General features: G+C 38.9%; 1 protein-coding gene across 5 annotated transcripts in view; it reads right to left on the bottom strand.

The window, feature by feature from the left end:
- Nucleotides 1-20,605, bottom strand: part of SRGAP2 (SLIT-ROBO Rho GTPase activating protein 2) — a 1,651,541-nt gene that overhangs the window by 462,222 nt on the left and 1,168,714 nt on the right. For all 5 annotated transcript variants that reach the window (XM_044076850.1, XM_044076847.1, XM_044076851.1 and 2 more), the window contains 2 exons: nt 19,737-19,958; nt 2,840-2,941 (listed from right to left, as the gene is read on the bottom strand). In XM_044076850.1, coding sequence (XP_043932785.1) covers nt 2,840-2,941; nt 19,737-19,958 — 324 coding nt within the window. The remainder of the gene's footprint in view (nt 1-2,839; nt 2,942-19,736; nt 19,959-20,605) is intronic.

Below are 20,605 nucleotides of genomic sequence, written 5' to 3'. Positions count from 1 at the left end.
TGAGAACATAAAACATATATATTCCGTATTAGAGATTGTGTTAGAAAATAATATTGTTCTATTTGAACAGGAATTTTTTCTGCAAAAGACTGGCATGGCCATGGGCACTCCCTGTGCCAATAGCTATGCAAACCTAGTTTTAATGCAATGGGAACAACATAATTTATTGTCAAACAGTAATGTATTTATAGAGCACCGTCTTTGGTATGTCCGTTTTGTTGATGATATTTTTATGTTATGGGGTGGCACAGTTGATGATTTGAACAATTTCATGAGGTACATGTATAGTACCACTTCCTTTCTGAAATTTACATGTGTACACCCTTTTGAACATTTAGAATTTCTAGATGTCAAAATAGACAAAGCAGACTTTGATTCTGTCCATACTAGCTTATATAGAAAACCTTCACGCAGGAATGCACTTTTACACAATAATAGTTTGCATCCAAGGCATATAATGAGAAATATGCTTAAAGGACAGGTATATAGAATACTTAGGCTTCATAATGATGATACAGTTGCACGCAAAGCTCTTGAAACTTTGAAAAAATGATTTTTTAGAAAGGGGCTATCGAGAAATAGAAATAGATACCTGCATCTCTGAAGCTTGGAAGCAGAGACTAGACAGATGCAGGCCTTATTTTAAATCAACTACAAGCTACACATGCAGTAGGGCGGCAACAGGACTCTACCAGTAATATTTTCAGAGTGCCTCTACAATATTCTAGTGATGTAAGTCAATACTGTGACATTATAAAGAATAACTGGAAGAAACTGAACAGTGTACCCGAGTAAAAAGACAAGATAGGAAGTATTCCACATTGTTCTTTCAGAAACAACAAATCCTTCAAGCAACATCTCTGTTATAAGTCCAATATGCTAGATAAAGGGAACCCATTATCTGACAGGATAGGTACATTTCCTTGCAGAAGTTGTTCAGCCTGTAAATTTATTTTTACCGGTCTGTCATACATACACCCAGTTTTAAGATTCACAATCAATGTTGATTTTTATGCTGACTGCAAAATGTGTAACCTTGTATATTTTTCTGTCAACTATGTCATGCATTTTAGGTTGGCAAGACAAATAGACCCTTTAAGGGATAGGGTCCTTGAACATCAGCGAGACATAAAGAATAAAAAAAGATAGTAACGCCTTAGCAGCACATATTATGAGCCATGGTACTACACATTCATTTAGGTTCTTTGTATTGCAAGTTTTAGACACTAATTTAAGAGGAGGTAATTTTAAAAAACATACTGAAACTATAGAACAAAAGGGGATTTTATTGTTGAATGCAGAAAAAACACCTGGTTTAAATGTTTTTTTTTTCACTGAAACCTTTCCTGAAAGGACGTAGACATAAATAATGTTTTATTTTCTTTTCATATATATTTTTATAAGTGCAATATGTTTGCATACATTTTATAGTTGTTTTTATTCATGATATTTGAACGTATTTTTTGCAGTATGTGTTCTTTTAAAAAATTTGTAACTTTGAGATGACATCATAATTAAGGGCTTTTTATTGGTCACACTTTGTATAAAAGACTTGTATTTCTTAGTTAATGTTGTCTGATGAAGCGTTGTGGTCACCGTGAAAGCGCTTACCACTCTTTTGGATACATCTATTAAAGTTCCTGGATTTTAGCCTGTTGGTTTGGTATTTCTTCATTTATTGTACTCTTATTTTTGTCTTACCAACAACCTTTATCCTGCTATCAGATATATCTTTTGCTTTCCTTCAGGATAACCCCTACGCCATTTCTCCTCCCATCCACACCATGATAAAACAATTTGAACCTGCCTCCGATACACCTAGCCTTGCTCCCCTTCCATCTGGTCTCTTGAACACACAATATACCAATATACCAACCGTCCTTCTATCCATCATATCAGCTAGCTCTATCCCTATACCAGTCATACTGCCAACATTCAAAGTTCCGACCCTCACTATCACAGTCCTAGCCTTTACCTGCCTTCGGGCACGCCTTCCCTCTCTTCTCCTCCTTCGGTCAGCAGTAGCCCAATTTCCGCCAGCACCCTGTTGGCCAACAGTACTGGTGGCGGTCGTTGTTAACCCGGGCCTCGACCAATCCAGTATGTATATATGGGAAAAGGACCATGTGGATCTACTTTAATAGATAAGTGAAATAAATCTAGGAAAAAACATCAGGGTCATTTTTACTAATGCTTAACTGTATTCAAGGTAGGGAAACACCCCCAAGTCACATAACTGAGCTAAAACAATGGACTGGGATCCTGGCATATTCAATATTCAGGGTGCACCAGCTGCAGAAATCCTCCATGAAGCAAGTTATCTAACTGCATAACAGGAAACAAAGCATTCAATAGGAGAAACCATTTTATTTGCAGTACAGAAAGGACTGCATCCTTCTCCAGGGCAAATGGATTACACAGTGGTAATGAAAAGTACAGAAGGGTGAAAAAAAGCTAGAATCATCACTCTCTCTACCAGCTATAAATAAAGGCAAACACATCCTTTAAAAAAATGTAGTTCTCTATTACGGTTTTGGATGAAGCAAAGCTTCATATGCATTCGATAAACAAGATGCAAAAATGACTTTCAAATTAAAATACCATCTTAGTTGTGGTAACTGGTCTCTCAGTCAACAGTGTGGGTTTTCTAATTTCTAAGGCTGTTTTCCCGGTTGCTAGGTTATATCAGGAAAATAAAGCATGAAAAATGAATACAAATAATGTTTAGGCACAGCTGTTGCAACTTCTGCTAATCAGATCTCCTTGTAACTGGGATGTACAGATAATAATGCAGTCCGTCACCCCACACCAAAAAATCATCACACAAACTGTTACTTACTTCGTCATTTTCGATCTGTAGTGTGGACAGCCGACACTGGAGTTGTTGACATCGCATTAGGAGCTCACCGTACACAGGAGGCTGTGCGTAGATCTGCATTGTCTGAGAAGAGATGACAAGAAAGCAAACAGTCACCAGTTTACAACTTAATGGTCCTCCCAGAATACCTCATGCTGTGGAAAAAATGGTAGGCACAGAAAGCCAGAACATTACTGAAATGCAGAACATCTAAAGTGACAAATAAAATATATTTAGCCATTTAAGGAAGCATGCAAAATCCTCATCAGAATCCGCAGGAAAAAAATCACGTCTCTACATTACAAGAAGCTGTGTCACAGTAGTTCCCCCATAAAATGAAATTCTGCAAATAGCCAAGCAGGAAGAACTGCAAACATTACAGATATAACCAATGCATGGAGAATTAAGCAGACTAATAATTTAAAGTCATGACAATTAAGACCATCAGTTTATGCCAGTAAAATAGCCTACATGTAGGTTTGGAATGTTGTGCCCCCAAAGATTCACATGAGGAGGATTAGGATAAATGAGTACCAATACAGTTAAATTATAACCGTTGGAAGATCAGCTCTGCACGTGGTGGCAACATTAGCCAGCTCTGTAGCATACAGGGATAAAGCCCTGGCAAAACCACAGATGACCCAAGTTTGATTAGCAGCTTGAGTGCCTGTGGGATCTAGCTGGGAAGGATGTGAGTGAGTGGACATGGCTGGCTTGCTCATAATGGGGTGAGTAAGGTGATTCAAGCCCTCACTTAGGTGACACTTATCACAGGAAGAAGGTTTTTCACCAGATGAGTACAACTTTTTGGAGCCATTGCTTCCATGGTGCACTTGCAAATGTGGCTCAGGGGGCAGGGGCTTCAACTGTAGGGCACAGTGAGCCACCGATGCAGACTGGGTAGGCTGCCCCACAAGAAAAAATAAATGATCTGGTTTCTACCAACCTATTCTCACTGCCAAGAAATGGAAAGGCCATGGGGCTTCCAGGCCAGGAACAAATGGATTGTAGGACTCTCAACCTAGCACAGGAATGCCAGTCTTCTGGCCCCACAGTGCGGGATCTATATTAGAACATCAAAGTTTCAAAACTTCGAATGTTCTAATATCGACCCCTATTCAGCGAAAGCTGAAAATATCGAAGCAACAGAAAACCAAATGTTTCCCTAGGGAAAGAATTTGGTTGTCCGTTTCTGTTGCTTCGATATTTTCAGCGCTGTGGTGGAAAGTTACGGGTCGAGTTTAAGTGTGCAATTGAGTGCAGGTTAGGTTAGTTCGGGTTAGGGTGCGGGTTAGGTATGTGTGCAATTGTGTGGACGTGAGGGTTAGGTGAGTTAGGGTTAGGGCACAGGTCAGATAAGTGTGCGACTGTGTGGACGTGAGGGTTAGGGCAGGGTAGGCGAGTTAGGGTTAGGGCGCGGGTGAGGTGAGTGTGCGATAGTGACAGACCTTAGAGTTAGGGTTTGGGTTAAGGTAAGTGGAAAGTTAGTGGTGTCTGTATAGGCTGGTGTAAGATTTTAGGTGTATGTGTGTGGATTGTTGTTTGTTCGGTGTGCTTGTGTTGTGTGTATGTGTTTTGGAACAGAGAATTTTTTCCCTAGGAAAAAATTTGCTGTTCTGTATGTTCGATGTTTTCAGCTTTCGCTGAACAGGGGTCGATATTAGAACATTCGAAGTTTTGAAACTTCGATGTTCTAATATAGACCCCAAGTGAGCTGACTGGGTGCTGGTAATTGCAGCCAAAACAAATTTGCCCTATCTGCATACAGGAAGACAGTTCCCCATATTTGCGTTTACTGTTCTACCATTTCACAACATCATGTGGTTAGTTCTGCTGTCTTGCCAGTCCATTCTCTGACACGAAGCAAACCAGACATTCACCACACTGTTACGTTCACTGCAATCTTCTCTACAAATGCAACCTCCGTACATGGTTTATTTTTACTTAGTCTTTGGGACACACCTAGCAGGCTTCAGTGTCCGTTTCAGAGGTGACCAGGTTACATTTTCAGAGATGTACAAAACACAAGTGGAGACCCTGTGAATCAAACTTATACTTACAGTGTATATATAGCTCAAGAACTGCATCAAAGAGTTTGATCACTTTGCTATACACTCTTCCTCAGTATAAAACACTAATTATCCAGTCTTATTTTTTAAACAGACCGTCTTCGCTTACTGCAACTAAAAAAACACCACCCAGCACAACAACAAGGCATTGAAAGATATATTGTACTGTTACTGTCAATGCTGCCAGTGTATCAGGTACAGGTAAGGTTGGATACTATTTTTTTTTGTCTTCCTCCCATCCCAATGAATATACAGCCCCACAAACACACATACACACACACAAAAAGCAAGAAACTAGAATAGTAGCCTCATCCGACAAAGGTCAGTGGGTTTTTGTATACGGATGTCTAACAAGACATACCATCAAACTGGGGGCCTGCAGTACTGGTCCATGTGATTCACATGTTACTCTCTCACACACACACACACACACACACACACACACACACACACACACACACACACACACACACACACACACACACACACACACACACTATCCAACTACAATGCTGTGAGCTGATTAGTATGCCACAGCATCTGTCATGACCCATATGCTGCTGCTTCTCAAACCAGCCTCCACAAGGTAGCAGTCACACACTAGGCTAAGCCACTGCCTTTCATTCAGAGATAGGGAGTTATCTGCTTACTATAATCCATTCTTCCCACAGCTGGTGCTTCTAACACCTAGGCTTGCGAATTAAACCTGGGTCACCAAGGCTGAAATTATGGCTTTATCTGTGCTATGAAAAAGATGTGTGCTTCATACCCGGTCTCTTCCCTTGCTCTGTACTAATGAACTTTAAAACTAAGCACCATGTACACATGCTTCACAAAAAAATAAAGGAAAATGGACATGATCCCTTCCCTTCCAGGGCCCTAGAGGGAATTACTGCATTTGCCTTCCTCTGGCTGTAAGTGTCACAAGATAAACTGTTACCATTTTAAAAGTAATTCTGGGTACCTTTTCCAACAAACACCACAAAATGGGCCAACCAGAAACTGTTACCCAACAATGCCCTGTTCTCTACCCTTTTTTGCCACTGCCTGACTTGTAATAATAACACAGCAGCCTCATTCAATAATGAATCTCAGTAGGAACCTGACAAGTGTGGAACTGCCATTCGTGTATGTGCTACTAGTGCAAACCAGTTTGATGAAAAAACACTTTTAGCACTCACTGAGTTTGCCATTGGCCCCACTGTTATGTAAATGCGGAGTTAGTATATATACAAGATAACAGTGCATTATGGGGATGCCCATCATGTAAGGGTTACAGTGGAGCAACCCCCCGCATTACAAAAACAAAACAAAAACTTTCTGTATTACTGAAAGTAATATATTGACTTATACTTGTGGCACTTACTGAAATTACTGCTAATGAATCGACATGAATACATATCGGTATGGGTTTCATTACCAACTGATCTATAATGTACAAAGACAGACCGTAAATTAAATTTAAGAAATGCATATGCATACTTTGTCTGCAATACCTGCTTTCTGTGAGTACTGTCGTGCTGAAGTTAATGTCCGTGAGTTCAGTTCTGTACAGGTTTAATTACTAGCATTAACTGAACTTAATACACAACACAGTCAAGAAACTTTATCTTAAAAATACACACGCATTTAGTAATATCTGCTTAGAACCACAGTCAAGACAATCAAATTAATTTTTTTATATTTACATGACAAGATTCTACTGCATTAAGCAAAATTTCATTTAGTACTAAATCAGATGTCCTTAAAATGTTCTACCATGCTCAGCGCATTTGGGTATTTAATTAAATGAAAAGTGGTGCATGGAAGTTTCTGGGACAAACTTGGCTAAGACTGTTTAATGCTCTGCTTGCCATAAATACCGTCTGCTGCCTATTAACTAGTCTAAAGGCTTAACTCAGAGCTCAGGCTGAAAGGGATAGTATGACATCCAGCATACTTGCCTCATGGGTTTCATCACTGCTTTCTGATCTGCACAGTTAATCCTCTGTAATTCTTCTAACTCAGTCACTGAAGGGAGTTCAAGTTTTGCTACAAAATAGCAGGGAAAAACTACAGTCTCAGCTTCCAAATATGTGGATTAAAAGAACCAGAATGCCAACTCATTCACAAAACAGCAATACTACTTGCAGTTCAGCAACCTGTTCTATTACAGGTATACATTTGTAGATGGGGCAGAAGGGACTAAAGTGTTCCAAGCATACTGCTTCCTATACATTTGTCAGTAAGGGGGATGATTAATGAAAATGTTTGAGAATTAAACACAATTAGGAACGTGTTCAGCTCAGTAACACACATATGCTATTTTTCATGTTGAAGTCCTAAAAACTGGATAAATAAATTTGATACATTCTGATCATAAACCTCTGCATAAGCACCATGGGTCTCCTTTGTACAATTACGTTTCATGGGATGTGACAGTCGTCATTCAGCTTCTGACCACTTAGTGGAATAAGCTACAATGGGTAAGAGGAAGTCATACACTATTGCCTTGTGAGATGTCGCTGACTCTCCTCCTCTCAAAGGGTGCCTCAAACATTACACTAAGCATAAACCATCAAGGACTATTTTGCTCGAACCTTGGGGTCTATATTGCTGTACTTCCATTTGGGACAGTTACAAATGCTTACTCTCTAGATGAGACAGGGTCACAAAGTCTCATTATAGAAAAGTGAAATTAGATTGATATTAAGTCCTCAGTTAGCAAATATGCAGAGCTTAGACTCTCTTTCTATGCGAGACTCTGTTCTTGTAATATTCATTTCAGCAGTATTACTTGATTTATAATTGCATCCCCCAAAACTCTGCACACCAACCTAAAACCAGCATTTTATTACTCTAAAAGGCAGGGTTAACCCTCACACTGACAGCCATATAAAGACTAAAGCAGCAAGACTAACAAGTGAATTGGCTGGAAGGTATAACCAAGTTAGAGTGGTACAGTAATCTTCTTAAAGGTGCTCATGCATGCCACAATCTGGCCAGTTAATAAGCACAGAACAGAGCCATAATTGCTACACCACTGACAGACAGAAAGAGCAGGGTATTCAACACAGAAGAACGTGGGGGGGGGGGCACTGGATGAGAACAACAGGAAAGGGCTACAGGCTACATACATTTCAGCCCTCGGTAGACACGGACGCTGAAGAAGGACTAAAAAAAAACAACAAAACATTTAAAATAATATGAAAGTGGGGAAGGGAGAAGTAAAGGAAAGGAAAGGATGGCATACTACTAATTAAGGAAGGAGGCCTACAAAACTGACTAAAGGTATATTATACAAAGCTAGAGACTAATAAAAATGGAACACACAAGACACAATGGCAATAGGAAAAGCTTAACAGGAATAACTGAAACTAAAGCTTAAAGCAGGAGGAGATGGGACACTGTAGTGTCAGAACATAAAATCATAAAAAAGCATTACAAGACAGATGAACAGGATGGCCAAAGGGATGGTATCAATATTATGCAGAAGAGGACGGAAAAGGAGGGAGAGAAAGCCTATAATTTGCAAACTAAATGAGGCAAAACAGAGAAACTTGATGGGCAGAAAGAACCAACAGACCCCAGAGAGGGACCACTACAGATGGAGAGTGGCTATAATGAGGAACTTCAGTTTGCCATAAAAACTAGCATATCCCAGCCTTCCGAGATGGAAGAGACAATAAGAATAAAAACATAATGGACTAGGAGGGCTTTTGCACAGTAGTTAGAGATTTGGACAACAGTGCCAATGGGAGGAGAATATTACAAAGGAAGTAGAGATTAAGGGACGAAGACTACTTTTGTCAGCAACTACACCACAATATAGTTCGACATTAACATAGTGCAGAAGGAGAGAGACTGGACTGTGACATGGATCATTTGGGTTTGACTAATGAACCCAGCACTTGAAAAAAACTACTGAGGTGGCATAGGTATGGCAGTGGTATTTTACTTGCTCACTTTTTCTGGGGAAAGGGTAATAATTAGAGGGGATATTGTGATATGCACTCCATGCTTGGGGGGGGGGGGGGGGGTTACACACAGATGTTCCTGGCTGTAATGGCCTTATCAATGCACGTCCAGTACTGGGATGCCCCATTCTCCGCTCTGACTACAGGATGGCTGCAAATAAGGTCCAGGGAAGTAGGCACTCAGGACTGACCTCCTGCATCCTAGATCTAGTTGTAGATAATGGCCTGTTCCATAGGGTGCAACCAAACATATTAAAGCATAGGTGTCAAAAAAGGTCAAAATAAGACAGATTACAAAGATTTACATACATGCTAACAAAATGTTAACCTGATGAATACTAACTTGCTTTTACAACTTCCCAATAATGCTTACCATCGTTTTCATGGGACAGCAAAAAAGTTGTTAAATATTGTTCCTAAGACTGACTTGTCTAACACTTCCATGAATAACTGTTTGAGACACTTTTCCCTGATGCTTGCTGATCATCAGCCCCATATTTGGCCGTTTGGACCATTCATTCCCTCGTGTCATCACCAAGGGTGAGGGTCAGTTCAGAGGGGCCATCATTAAGACAGCCATCAGAGGTAGTTTGGATTTTTGCTTTAAGCTCTACTCCCTGTGCATGTCCAGTGACAATCCATGGGTGAGACATGCAATAAGCAATCGGCACTGAAGTGGCCTCTCTGTACTTCAAAGGGTTCATGCCAACAGGACACTGTGCCACAAACAGGCAACGACTACTTTGCTGTTTCCACATTCTGCACCAGAGAAATCAGACCTCACACATGTGCCCCTGGGCATATGCACACGCCACCCTCCTCGTAGAATAGGCAAGCATACTTTGCCCATGTATTCCTCTCTCCCCTCACACCTGGCTCCTTCAGTGCTGGTGCTGCTAATCAAACCCTTGTCAGGGCTTAATCCCTCTGCTCCATGAAGCTGAGTATCCATGAATACTGACATATGAAATGAGTAAATGAATGAATAACTGGGAATCGTTGCTTTCATCCTGACTTCTTTGTACTCTAGCTTGTTTTTTTAGTATGTTTCTGCCCTCGTACTTTTTTTCTAGTTTTCTAAAGATGGCTTCTCAGGTGTTTTGATCTCTTTTTGCTGCTATATTGTGTAGACACATCTTGATTCAACTGGTCTCTATGGTTGCCCCCCTTCTAGCTTCCTGAATTGCCTTCCTTTCCTAATCCCTATTCCCATTCCTCCTCCTCCTCTATTCCTTGTGTGCCTTATTCTTAACGGTTCTGTAGACCTTTACTTAACCACGCAGGTCTTTTCTCTGTCTGATTTGCATTTCTCACCTAGCTCCTTCTATCCTGTCCTTCCACACTGCTCTTTTTCTTATTTGTCAAAATACCTTCTCCCCTATTTCACCAGACCCCATCCTTTTCTGCACTGTTTTCTGAAATATTATTGTAGTTGGTTGCCATGTAAATACCATTGTCCAGCTTTTAATGAGCCTCTGAAGTTAGGAAGCTTACCACAAAAGCACATCCTCACTGTTTTGCTAGGAGGCAAACCACTCTGCATTGGCCCCTCCCCCCAAGTGGAAAATTTCACCTAATTGTCACTTTCAATTGTATACAACTCCACAGTTATGCAACTGCAAAGAGCAGAGAGATGTAGAAAAGATAATGGAAAAGTGAAGGGGGTAGAAAAGAATGTGTGGCTTAAGTTATAGATTGAGGAAGACTGGAAAAAGGCGTGGAGGGGTACCAAGAATCGCATGCCAGGACGCACTACTTATCTCCTAGGATGCTACATCACAGATATGGTAATGTATTGCTTCTTGGAAAAGTTTTCTTGAGGAGGACGTGGACACCCAAGGATTAAAGGAATGGCATGACACCGCCAATGGACAATGAGAGATAAACAGCACTCACTGTCATAGGACAACAAATTATACTGAGCTACAAAACAATCATTTCTCCTATCAGTATTCTAGACATCCCTTCCAGTCCTAGCCCCACCTTATCTTTCATAAAACAGAGCTGTGCTACCTTTCAGTAAGCAGTCTAAACATCTTGTGGATCACAGCCATGTTGCAAAGCATGCACTTAACCTTAACTACCTCAGGTCAAAAAAAGCGGGAAATCCTTAGTAAGGTATTGAAGTGGATCCCAAAGAAATGGCTGACAAGTTGCATGTCAAGATGCTGACCTCAAGAGCAGAAATCATCAAAAAAAACATGGCCAAGAAGCTCTGTCAACTTAACGGAATCCAGTTTTACGGCTGCTTGATGTAGGAGGTGGACAGAGAGAGAGTCTTAAGTATGTGACAATCTATACTTAAGCAATGTCAGTAATCGTTGTCTCATTACTGGAGGTTTTTGAAAAGCTGAGTGTGCGCAAACAGGATGCAAGTTCTTGGAATGGGAAAGAGCCTATCTGGCAGGGCAAAAAGAATAACAGAAGAGAAAGCTGCACAAACAGAATGCAGTCAGTGAAGTACAAAGCCATGCTGCTGTGTAACTGTCACATTAAATGTGGCTGACATGATTTACTGTCAGTGTTATGTGGAGCAACTACCTAGAAAATGTTAATGCTCGCTTATGTATGCCTATATGTATTCTTGGATGTATTCATTCTTAATGGTATGTGAAGCTTTTCTCCCTGGGCCACCGCTGAAAATTGGACCTGTGTCCAGTCGGATTTCCCCGTTTAACAAAAGTAAAATAAAAAATAAATAAATTTAAGTAAACATGACGTCTTGGACAGTATTAGTATGCTGGAATTGCTTGGTCAGTGTGCGATTCCCCTTCTGCATACATTTAACTAATTTAGTCCCATGTCTTTGAGTTTGGTCATTACACTCTCAGAAAATATGTTCCCAGTTACCTTTTTCGACTCCATCACACCTCCAACATTCACTGTCTACCTGAAGAAAAATGTCTTGCTTCCGGATTTGTCAGTAAAACCTAATAATGGCATACACTACCATTTTCTCCTAATCATATGTCAGTTTTAGTCAAATGAGAAAATAACTTCCAGATGTGATCACAAGTCTTCTTCCCTTTACTTCATCTATTCAGTTGGGCTTGGGAATCAGATTCCTGCTTAGGACAGGTGATGAATCATACTGTATCAGTATTGGAAGAATTTTCATGTCCAAGGATGGAAACAGAAGAAGCTTGCCAAGCTTTCTTCCATATATCACACACACACACACACACACACACACACACACACACACACACACACACACACACACACACACAATTTAGAGTCCCCAGTACACCTACTGTACGTCTTTAGAATGTGGGAGGAAAACAAAAACCCTTGAAAATACAGGCAGAGCAAGCAGACTCCACACAGAACGCACCCCAGCCAAGAACCACACCACAGAGCCTCTTGCAGTGAGGCAGCAATGCTAGCTGTTGATTTCAGTGCCTAGAGACCAGTGAATGCTGACAGTAGACATACATGGAGCTGTGGACTTCAGCCTCCTTCAACATCCTCTCCTCTCCTACAGATGGATCTTCTTTTTTACTCATTTCTTACTGTACTGAAGACTGGTTCCCTAGCAGAAGTGTAATAGTGGAGTCTATATTAAATCAGCGAAAACTCACTTCAATAAACTGTATTTCATCGGAAATGCCTTTCATCGACTTCCACTCTTGTGGGGGCTGCGCCTCCCACACCCCCCACTAGTTATATATACCAACTCAGTGATCGCACTACAGTGAGGAAAGGGCAATCTCAGTATTTACAGTTCAATGAATGGTATATCTAATGTAAGTGCACTGAAAATGCCGCTCGCTGAATTGAATTTTCGATGACCTAATAGGGACCCTAATATTGTACACATGTCAAAGAATAAACTGCAATTCAAACAAAAAAACAGAAAATTCTGAAAGCTACTTACATGCGTTCTGCTGCAGCTCCAACAAAGGGGGACTCTGACCCTTCACATTACTATAACTCCAGCAACAGGGTCCCTTGGGGGTGGGGGGGTGGAGATGTTCTAAAATACAGCAACCTCTGACTTTGGACATATTTCCCTCCTTAATATCTGCAGTTTCACAGATATGAGGATCATAGCTACTGGTTGTCAAAAGTTCAACAGGCACCCATAAAGAATGATGCAAAGTACTTAACGTGCACTTCAACCTGGCACATGACTCCTCCTCTCAACAGCTCCTAACAGAGCTATACGTTTGACTATATTTTTCTGTCTCTGATATATCTTTAAAACTTACTTTTCCACATTTCGATCTGTCTTTAGAACTCCATTTCTGCGTTGGCAGCTTCAGGTTATCGCACACCTCTTGCATCTTTGCTATCCGATAAGAATTTGTTTTACCTTAGAAACACTAGTTTGGATAACCTCCCTTGTGAGCCATGCTGATCTTTGCTTTCCATTCTTCCTTTCTCACGTACTTGTGCATCGAATGCCACTTCTGATCTTTTCAACTTCTATAACGCTTGCACTTCATACGCTGCTGCTATCTCAGACGTGGCAAGCGGTCTGCTACAACTTAAATGAAGAAAACAGCATGTTTTGCTCTTCAACTCCAATCCAAGAATAGCTTTCTTACAGTCTTTTCTTAAATACATTTTTTTTATTTTTATCTTCATGTCTGCTGAATATCAATTCCTCCCTTCAGCAACCATGCCCAGCTGCAACATTGCTCTACCCCTTGTGATGTATACAGATAATGGGAATGTCCCTTGAGTAGGCCAAACACCCAATCCACTGTATTACATGATTTGGCGTGTGCTTTCTTATATAATCTGGGGGGGGGGGTTGGCATATCTGTCATCACCTGCAACACAAAATAAAACATATGTTGCTTGCTCACTCACTGCACAGGATGTCGCAATGTACATACATGTCAAAGTAGCCTGAGTGCACACCTACAAACTAGAATCTGTAGGAAGTGCTCTTTCAGGAACCTCTGATATAGGCTAGACAAGTGCTAGATGAAACAGTCATTGGAATGGTCCACATGGCAAATAGGCACATTATGAAGAATACCTTGTGCGTTACAGACCGCATGGCAGTTAAGAGTGGAAGCTTTTCCTTTTCATATATTGCATTCCATGTGGACCAGGTAGGGCCTTGATGGAAATCAATGTCCAATCAATGGCCTCCATGACCTCAGAAAATAGACAGTCATAAAAAGCCCATACAGGAGTGGTTCTTTCCTTTGTAGTCCTGTGGAACCAAGTACTGATGAAGTGGTTCAGGATTCCCAAGGTTGATGCTTGTGATATCTCCCAACATGGCCTCAGTACACTTCTGAAATGTCTTTAGCCAAGATAGTTAAAGCTACACATACCTTCATATCCATAGCAATGGGTATGCCATGCACTCCTCTTGACACCACATTTGAACAACTTGGTTCAACAATGTCCTGTACAATATCAGAATCCACACGAAAATGGTCCAGAATTGGATGGTCACTGAGACAGTGGTATGTCAGTCACTCTGTAGTTCCTCAGTTGGCACAGATGACCACAAAGCACAACAGTGCAGGGACTGGCTCTGTGGGTGGCCATTAACATGTTGCTGGGCTACAGCTGCTGCTGATTCTGCATGCATTAATCCTCTCACATACATGAATTTCAGTGCGCAAAATGGTGAGGCTGTGGCAAAGTGCATCTCTTCTAATTATATGAATCAGTAAGCCATTTTGGATTTCCTTATCTGCATACACTGTATGGCTCATTTGCAAGAAGTCACCCTCTTTATATGTCATAATAAACTCACTCCCAAGAGCTGCACACCACACTAGTTTGAGCCTTCTATGATCATGCTACCTCTCTTTCTGAATAGCCAGCATAATACGCATTGCACTAGAGTGCAAATTAACATAGGTAATGTGCTAAATGCATATGAATTTCAGCCATAGGTTTCCTACTACTATTCAAGCTATTACATGCAGACTTCTTAAGTTATATCATAACCCATTTCAACTTGTGCACCATCTGTAATAGCTTTGTGCTGTACACAGCATTAAAAGCTTGGTAAGTCATACCCATAAACTGCAGCCTAAACTGCTACTTCCTTAAAAATGAAAAGAAAAAAAACATTTATGTACAACTTTTGTCTGACGTTTTTGTCCCTTGCAGCCTGCTAACCATCAGTTACTCTCCGATAATGGCCCTTTGGTTTGGAAGGGTGAATGATGGGAAATGTCAAGTTTTCTGTCAGGGAGGTACCTAATGCATCCAATGTGCTCAGTGAGCACTCTAAGAGAACATCTGGAGGACACTGCATGGGACTATCACTTACATGAGTGACAAAAGCCCACAAATTGCACCGCCTGCTACAATGAGCACATCCGACATGTTTCTCCAGCCCCCACTGGGGAAATTGGTAAAGGTAGTGTGCCCTGGACATGTGCTCCTTCTCTCCCCAACAAGAGAGGGGAATGAACACACAGCACCTTCACTCTTCTTCACTTGCCAACTCCAGGAGGCATCTGCTCACTGCAGAGAGAAGGAAGGAAGTGTTATAACTAATAAAAAAATGAACAGATTAAATGAACACTAACACACACAACAGCCAGTAAGTACAAGCCTTCATTTCACAAGCATTTTTAATAAACTGCACTTCAGAAAATATATTATAAATGTAGACAATATACTAACTGGATTCAGCAACAAACCAAACAGTCAGATTCCACCAACGTTCTTTATTAACGATCTGGTACCTCGGCCATTCGCCTTCAAAGGATCACATTACAGCTTTGAAAATAAGCTCTATTTATATCACTCACTAATTGTTAAATTAACAATTAGTTTAATTAGACATCAAAATTTAAAGTGATCTTTGCTTCAATGTTAAATACAATACGGACATTTACCTATAATAATATATCTTAACTGTTGTCAAGATTAAATTCTATACATATATTTAATAATGATGTTACTTACATTAATAATCAATTGAAAATAAATTTAAATAACTTTTATATCAAAAATAAAAAAGAAACATTATTAACTATTTATAATGCATAATTTATCAAATATATGATTGATTCAACAATTATATAATTCGCTCTCAGTAGATCAAAAGCACATACAAATTATTTAATATATACATATATATGTATAAAAATATACCCAATATATATATACAAACAAGGTACAATATAATATAAATAATGTGCATAAATTGCTCTTCTATATATTAACTATAGACCCAGCTCTTGATTAAGACCAAATGGTTTTAAAGTTTTGTATTTTATTATCATCCTAGTTTCTAATTCCAAGAGTTTAGCTATTACATCATCTCCCTTACGAATAGAGGGTTTCCCCAATACACTAAATCTTAAGCTATTATTGCAACCATCATGCACATCCAAAAAATGCTTAGCAACAGGACTGGCAACGTTCAAATTTCTGATGTCCTTAAGATGTTCTAGAATTCTAGTTTTTAACATTCTTTTAGTTTGTCCCACATACCAAATATCCTTGCAAGAGCACCCTATTATATATACTATGCTAGTAGACTTACAATTAAAGAAATGTTTAGAAATATGGATAGTATTATTAATATTATCAACATTAATAACTCTATTACATATACTACATGAGCCACAAGCAAAAGTACCCACCCTCACAGGAATAGGAGTAGTAGGTTGTACAAAATTATTATTCAGGATTTCTCTTAAGTTCTTTCCCCGTCTAAAGGAGAAATTCACTTGATTCGGGAATAATTCACCAATATTATCATCATCACTGATAAGATACCAAAATTTTCTGACTAAAGAGACTAATGTATTGGAAAAAGGGGAAAATTTAGTTATAAAAAATATTTTCTCAACATTATCCTTTATACTAATTATCTTTCTATCAGAGTATATCACACTATTGTCCCTTCTATTAGATAAGTTGATGTTTTTAATCACACTATCTCTACATTTAGATAGAGTATTATATTCATATCCTCTATCTAATAATCTATGCAACACTATATCTAATTCTGCATCTATATCCTCCTTAATACTGGTGTGGTCCCGAATTCTTTTAAATTCCCCAAAAGGTAGGGCTTTTATTAAATGCTCAGGATGCATGCTAGTGGCATGTAGGAATAAATTAACTGAAGTTTCCTTCCTAAATGGTTTAAACTCAATATTCATATCCTTTTCAAACAAAACTAGATCTAGAAAATTAATCTTGGTTCTACTGGTTTCATAAGAGAATTGTAACTTATGTTCATTTAAATTAAGCACTTCAAAAAAATCCATGAAATCACAAATATCACCTCTACATATAAAAATTAAATCATCTATAAAACGTTTGTATAATATTACTTTGTTCTTAAAGAAGTCAGTAGGATAGATATATTTCTTTTCAAAGTAATCCATATAAATGATGGCATAGCTGGGTGCATAAGCTGCACCCATTGCTGTACCCTTTATTTGTAGGTAATATTTGTTATTGAAACAAAAATAACTATGAGTTAAACAAAATTCCAAAAGGGTGATAAGAAAATTAGTTTTTGGTCCTTCACCCATCATATTTAACAGCGATTCTAAACCCCATTTGATGTTAATGTTGGTATATAGAGATTTAATATCCACAGTGACCCAATAATAATCACAATCCCATTTCACATTTATCAAATTATTGATCAGGTCTTGTGTGTTTCTTATATGAGCTGCTACCTTGCATAGATATGGTTTGAATTGTGAATCTAAAAGTAAATTAACATTCTCCAAGAAAGAACCTATTCCAGAGATAATAGGTCTCCCTGGAGGTTCTTCCAAATTTTTATGAATTTTGGGTAATGCATACATAATCGGTGTAACTGGTTTTTGAATATACAGTTTCTTGACATCAGTATGCATGAAAAAACCCAAACGTTCACCCCTTTCTAGTAAAAATAGCAACTCATCATTATATGACACTATTGGGTCACTGTCCAATCTCCTATATTCGTCGGGGTTCTCCAACAATTTGTTCACCATATGTAAATATTTAGTTCTATCCATTATGACCCAATTTCCACCCTTGTCAGCAGGTTTGAAAATGTATTCATGTTTAACCGATTTCAAAACTTTCAAAGCTTGCCATTCATTTTTTCTTAGATTAAAACATTTCTGTTTTTTACAAAATTCACTAAACAGAGTTTCAATTTCCCTCAAAAGAACTTTTTGAAATAATGAAACAGCTGGTACAGAAATGTGTGGCATGAAAGTATTTTCTCTCTTAAATTCAGGTAATTTTAACCTACCATATCCAATACAGAAATCAACATTTTCATCACTAAATAGTTCATTCCTAACATCCAATACATCAGATTCTAACTCATAGTTATAAATTGACAAATTACATAAGTCATCATCCATTTCTAATTCTGATTCACTAGATTCATTAGAAATAGCATTATATGCAACAGATCTCTCCATTTTAGAAAAATGAACTCTCAGTAACAATTTTCTAATAAACCGTTTGACATCAAAATAAATGTCTGCAAGAGATGGGAAGAAGGTGGGAACGAACTTACTTCCCTTGTGTAAAACATTTTGCATTTCTAAACTCAAAACTAATTCAGACAAGTTCACACAATGTAAAGAAAGTTCGTTAGAAGATGCTGCTGACAAACCTTCATTTAAGTTTGTTTCTTCCCTTCCTTCCATTCCTCCCATTTCTTCCCTTGTTGTATTCCTCAGTTTGAAAGTTAGAATTGTCACTGCCGTTGTTACCAGAACCTATAGTAACCTCACGATTTAAGGTTCTGCTCACCGCTGTTGTCGTCTCAGCAAAAGAAACATTTTTAGAAGAAATACCCTCCGCTGATGAAGCCGACGACGCTGATACTCCTCTGCGTTTGGAACTGCTACTCCAAGTCCTGCCCCTTGACCTATTACGGGTCCTTTGCGTAGGTTCACGTTGCCAGTTGAACAAAGTGCCGGTTTCATAGTCTTTAATATCACGGACTAGCTTATTTCTTTTGCGCTGCACAATGTCGATTTCTAGTTTATTGATTTTGTCACTTAATGCTGACATTTGAATGTCATAATTAATTTCCGTTACCAGGCTGTTTTGTAAAGTCAAAATGTCATTTTTAATTCTCTCATGGTTACGTTGGTTGCGCTTAATGAGTATCTTAAGCCAACCAATAGTGCACGATAATGACACTTGCTTCCATTCATTTAGGAGATCAGTTTCTTCATCCGAAAAAGGGGTAGCTGGCAGTTTATCCACCCGCAAACCCCGCGGCGTGATGTCAAGGCTAACATACTTCTCCAATAGTCGTGTATCAAAGTAAACTGCTACTTCCTTAGACATCAATTTAGATAATTCATTGAAACACTCATCCACAGCTGCATTATTACCTCCAATATTCCAGGGATCAAGATGTAAATACTTCCTATCACGCTCATTCAGGAGATTAGAAAAATTAAATGAACTAGCTGGACCGCTCTGTTCAGAGCTTGAGCTACGAAGCGACATGATGAAAACAGATAAATGTCCAAAATAAGAACAGGTGAAAAAGACTGTAAAACGATATTCCAACAGCAAACCACAAACAAATTCCAGCAAAGCTATTCAGCAACAAACCAAACAGTCAGATTCCACCAACGTTCTTTATTAACGATCTGGTACCTCGGCCATTCGCCTTCAAAGGATCACATTACAGCTTTGAAAATAAGCTCTATTTATATCACTCACTAATTGTTAAATTAACAATTAGTTTAATTAGACATCAAAATTTAAAGTGATATTTGCTTCAATGTTAAATACAATACGGACATTTACCTATAATAATATATCTTAACTGTTGTCAAAATTAAATTCTATACATATATTTAATAATGATGTTACTTACATTAATAATCAATTGAAAATAAATTTAAATAACTTTATATATCAAAATATACTAACTGGATCCCCCATGTGTGGCTGGAATTCAAACTTCATTGGTGGGCAAAAGACGTTATTGTAAGTCTCCATGACACGCTGCTTGTCACTGTTCGCATCTAGGTTTTCCACTGCATTCTCTATTGCCTCTAGACCCTCATGTTTCGACTGTTCTACATTGAATTCAGCAGAGAGAAAGGTTCTGAGAGCTCTGTTCAGGCTGGCATGGTATCCCAGGTCACAGCACTGTAAGAAAAAGGACAGCGTGAGTAGCAAAACACAACAGGAAGCAACACAGCAACAGTAATGAAGTTATAACATTGCAGCAAAATAAATGGGGGAGATTTCAGACATTCATTTATATCAACCCCCACAAGATGCATTACGCAAATGGGGTTAAAAAGCCTATGATATTCAGTCAAATCTAGAGTTATAAAATGACTATTAAAAATCTTCATTACAATGACCAGGTCAGAATTAAAAACTGTACCAGTGCTGTACTCCTTAACAGCATGGCAGAAAAAACAAAACAAAACAAAAAAAAAAAAGAAAACTGAGCTAGCCATTTCCAACCCCCTGAAAAACAAAACACACAAAAAGCATGACACCTCCATTCCCTCCAGGGGTGGCTAACCAGTAACTGGTAGTAAAATATGCTCTTGCAGTTCACACCAACTAACAAAATGTAAATTAAAGGCTTGCCACCCAATATACTTAAAATACCCAAAATAAGCCTATATCAATAGAAGAAAACTTGAAAAACTCAAATGACACCCCACAATCCTTCATCTCTGATTTGTACTATCACTAAGTTGGAGGTAGGGGGTCTTCCCTAAATAGATTTGCTATTAACCAGACATGCAACACCAAAGTGCATTTCCAAAGCACGAGGA

Source organism: Protopterus annectens, chromosome 7.part0 (assembly GCF_019279795.1).
Source record: "Protopterus annectens isolate FY-2018-M chromosome 7.part0, PAN1.0, whole genome shotgun sequence".
NCBI lineage: Eukaryota > Metazoa > Chordata > Ceratodontiformes > Protopteridae > Protopterus > Protopterus annectens.
Note: the sequence above shows the minus strand (reverse complement) of the source record. Positions and strands in the feature narration are given on the sequence as shown.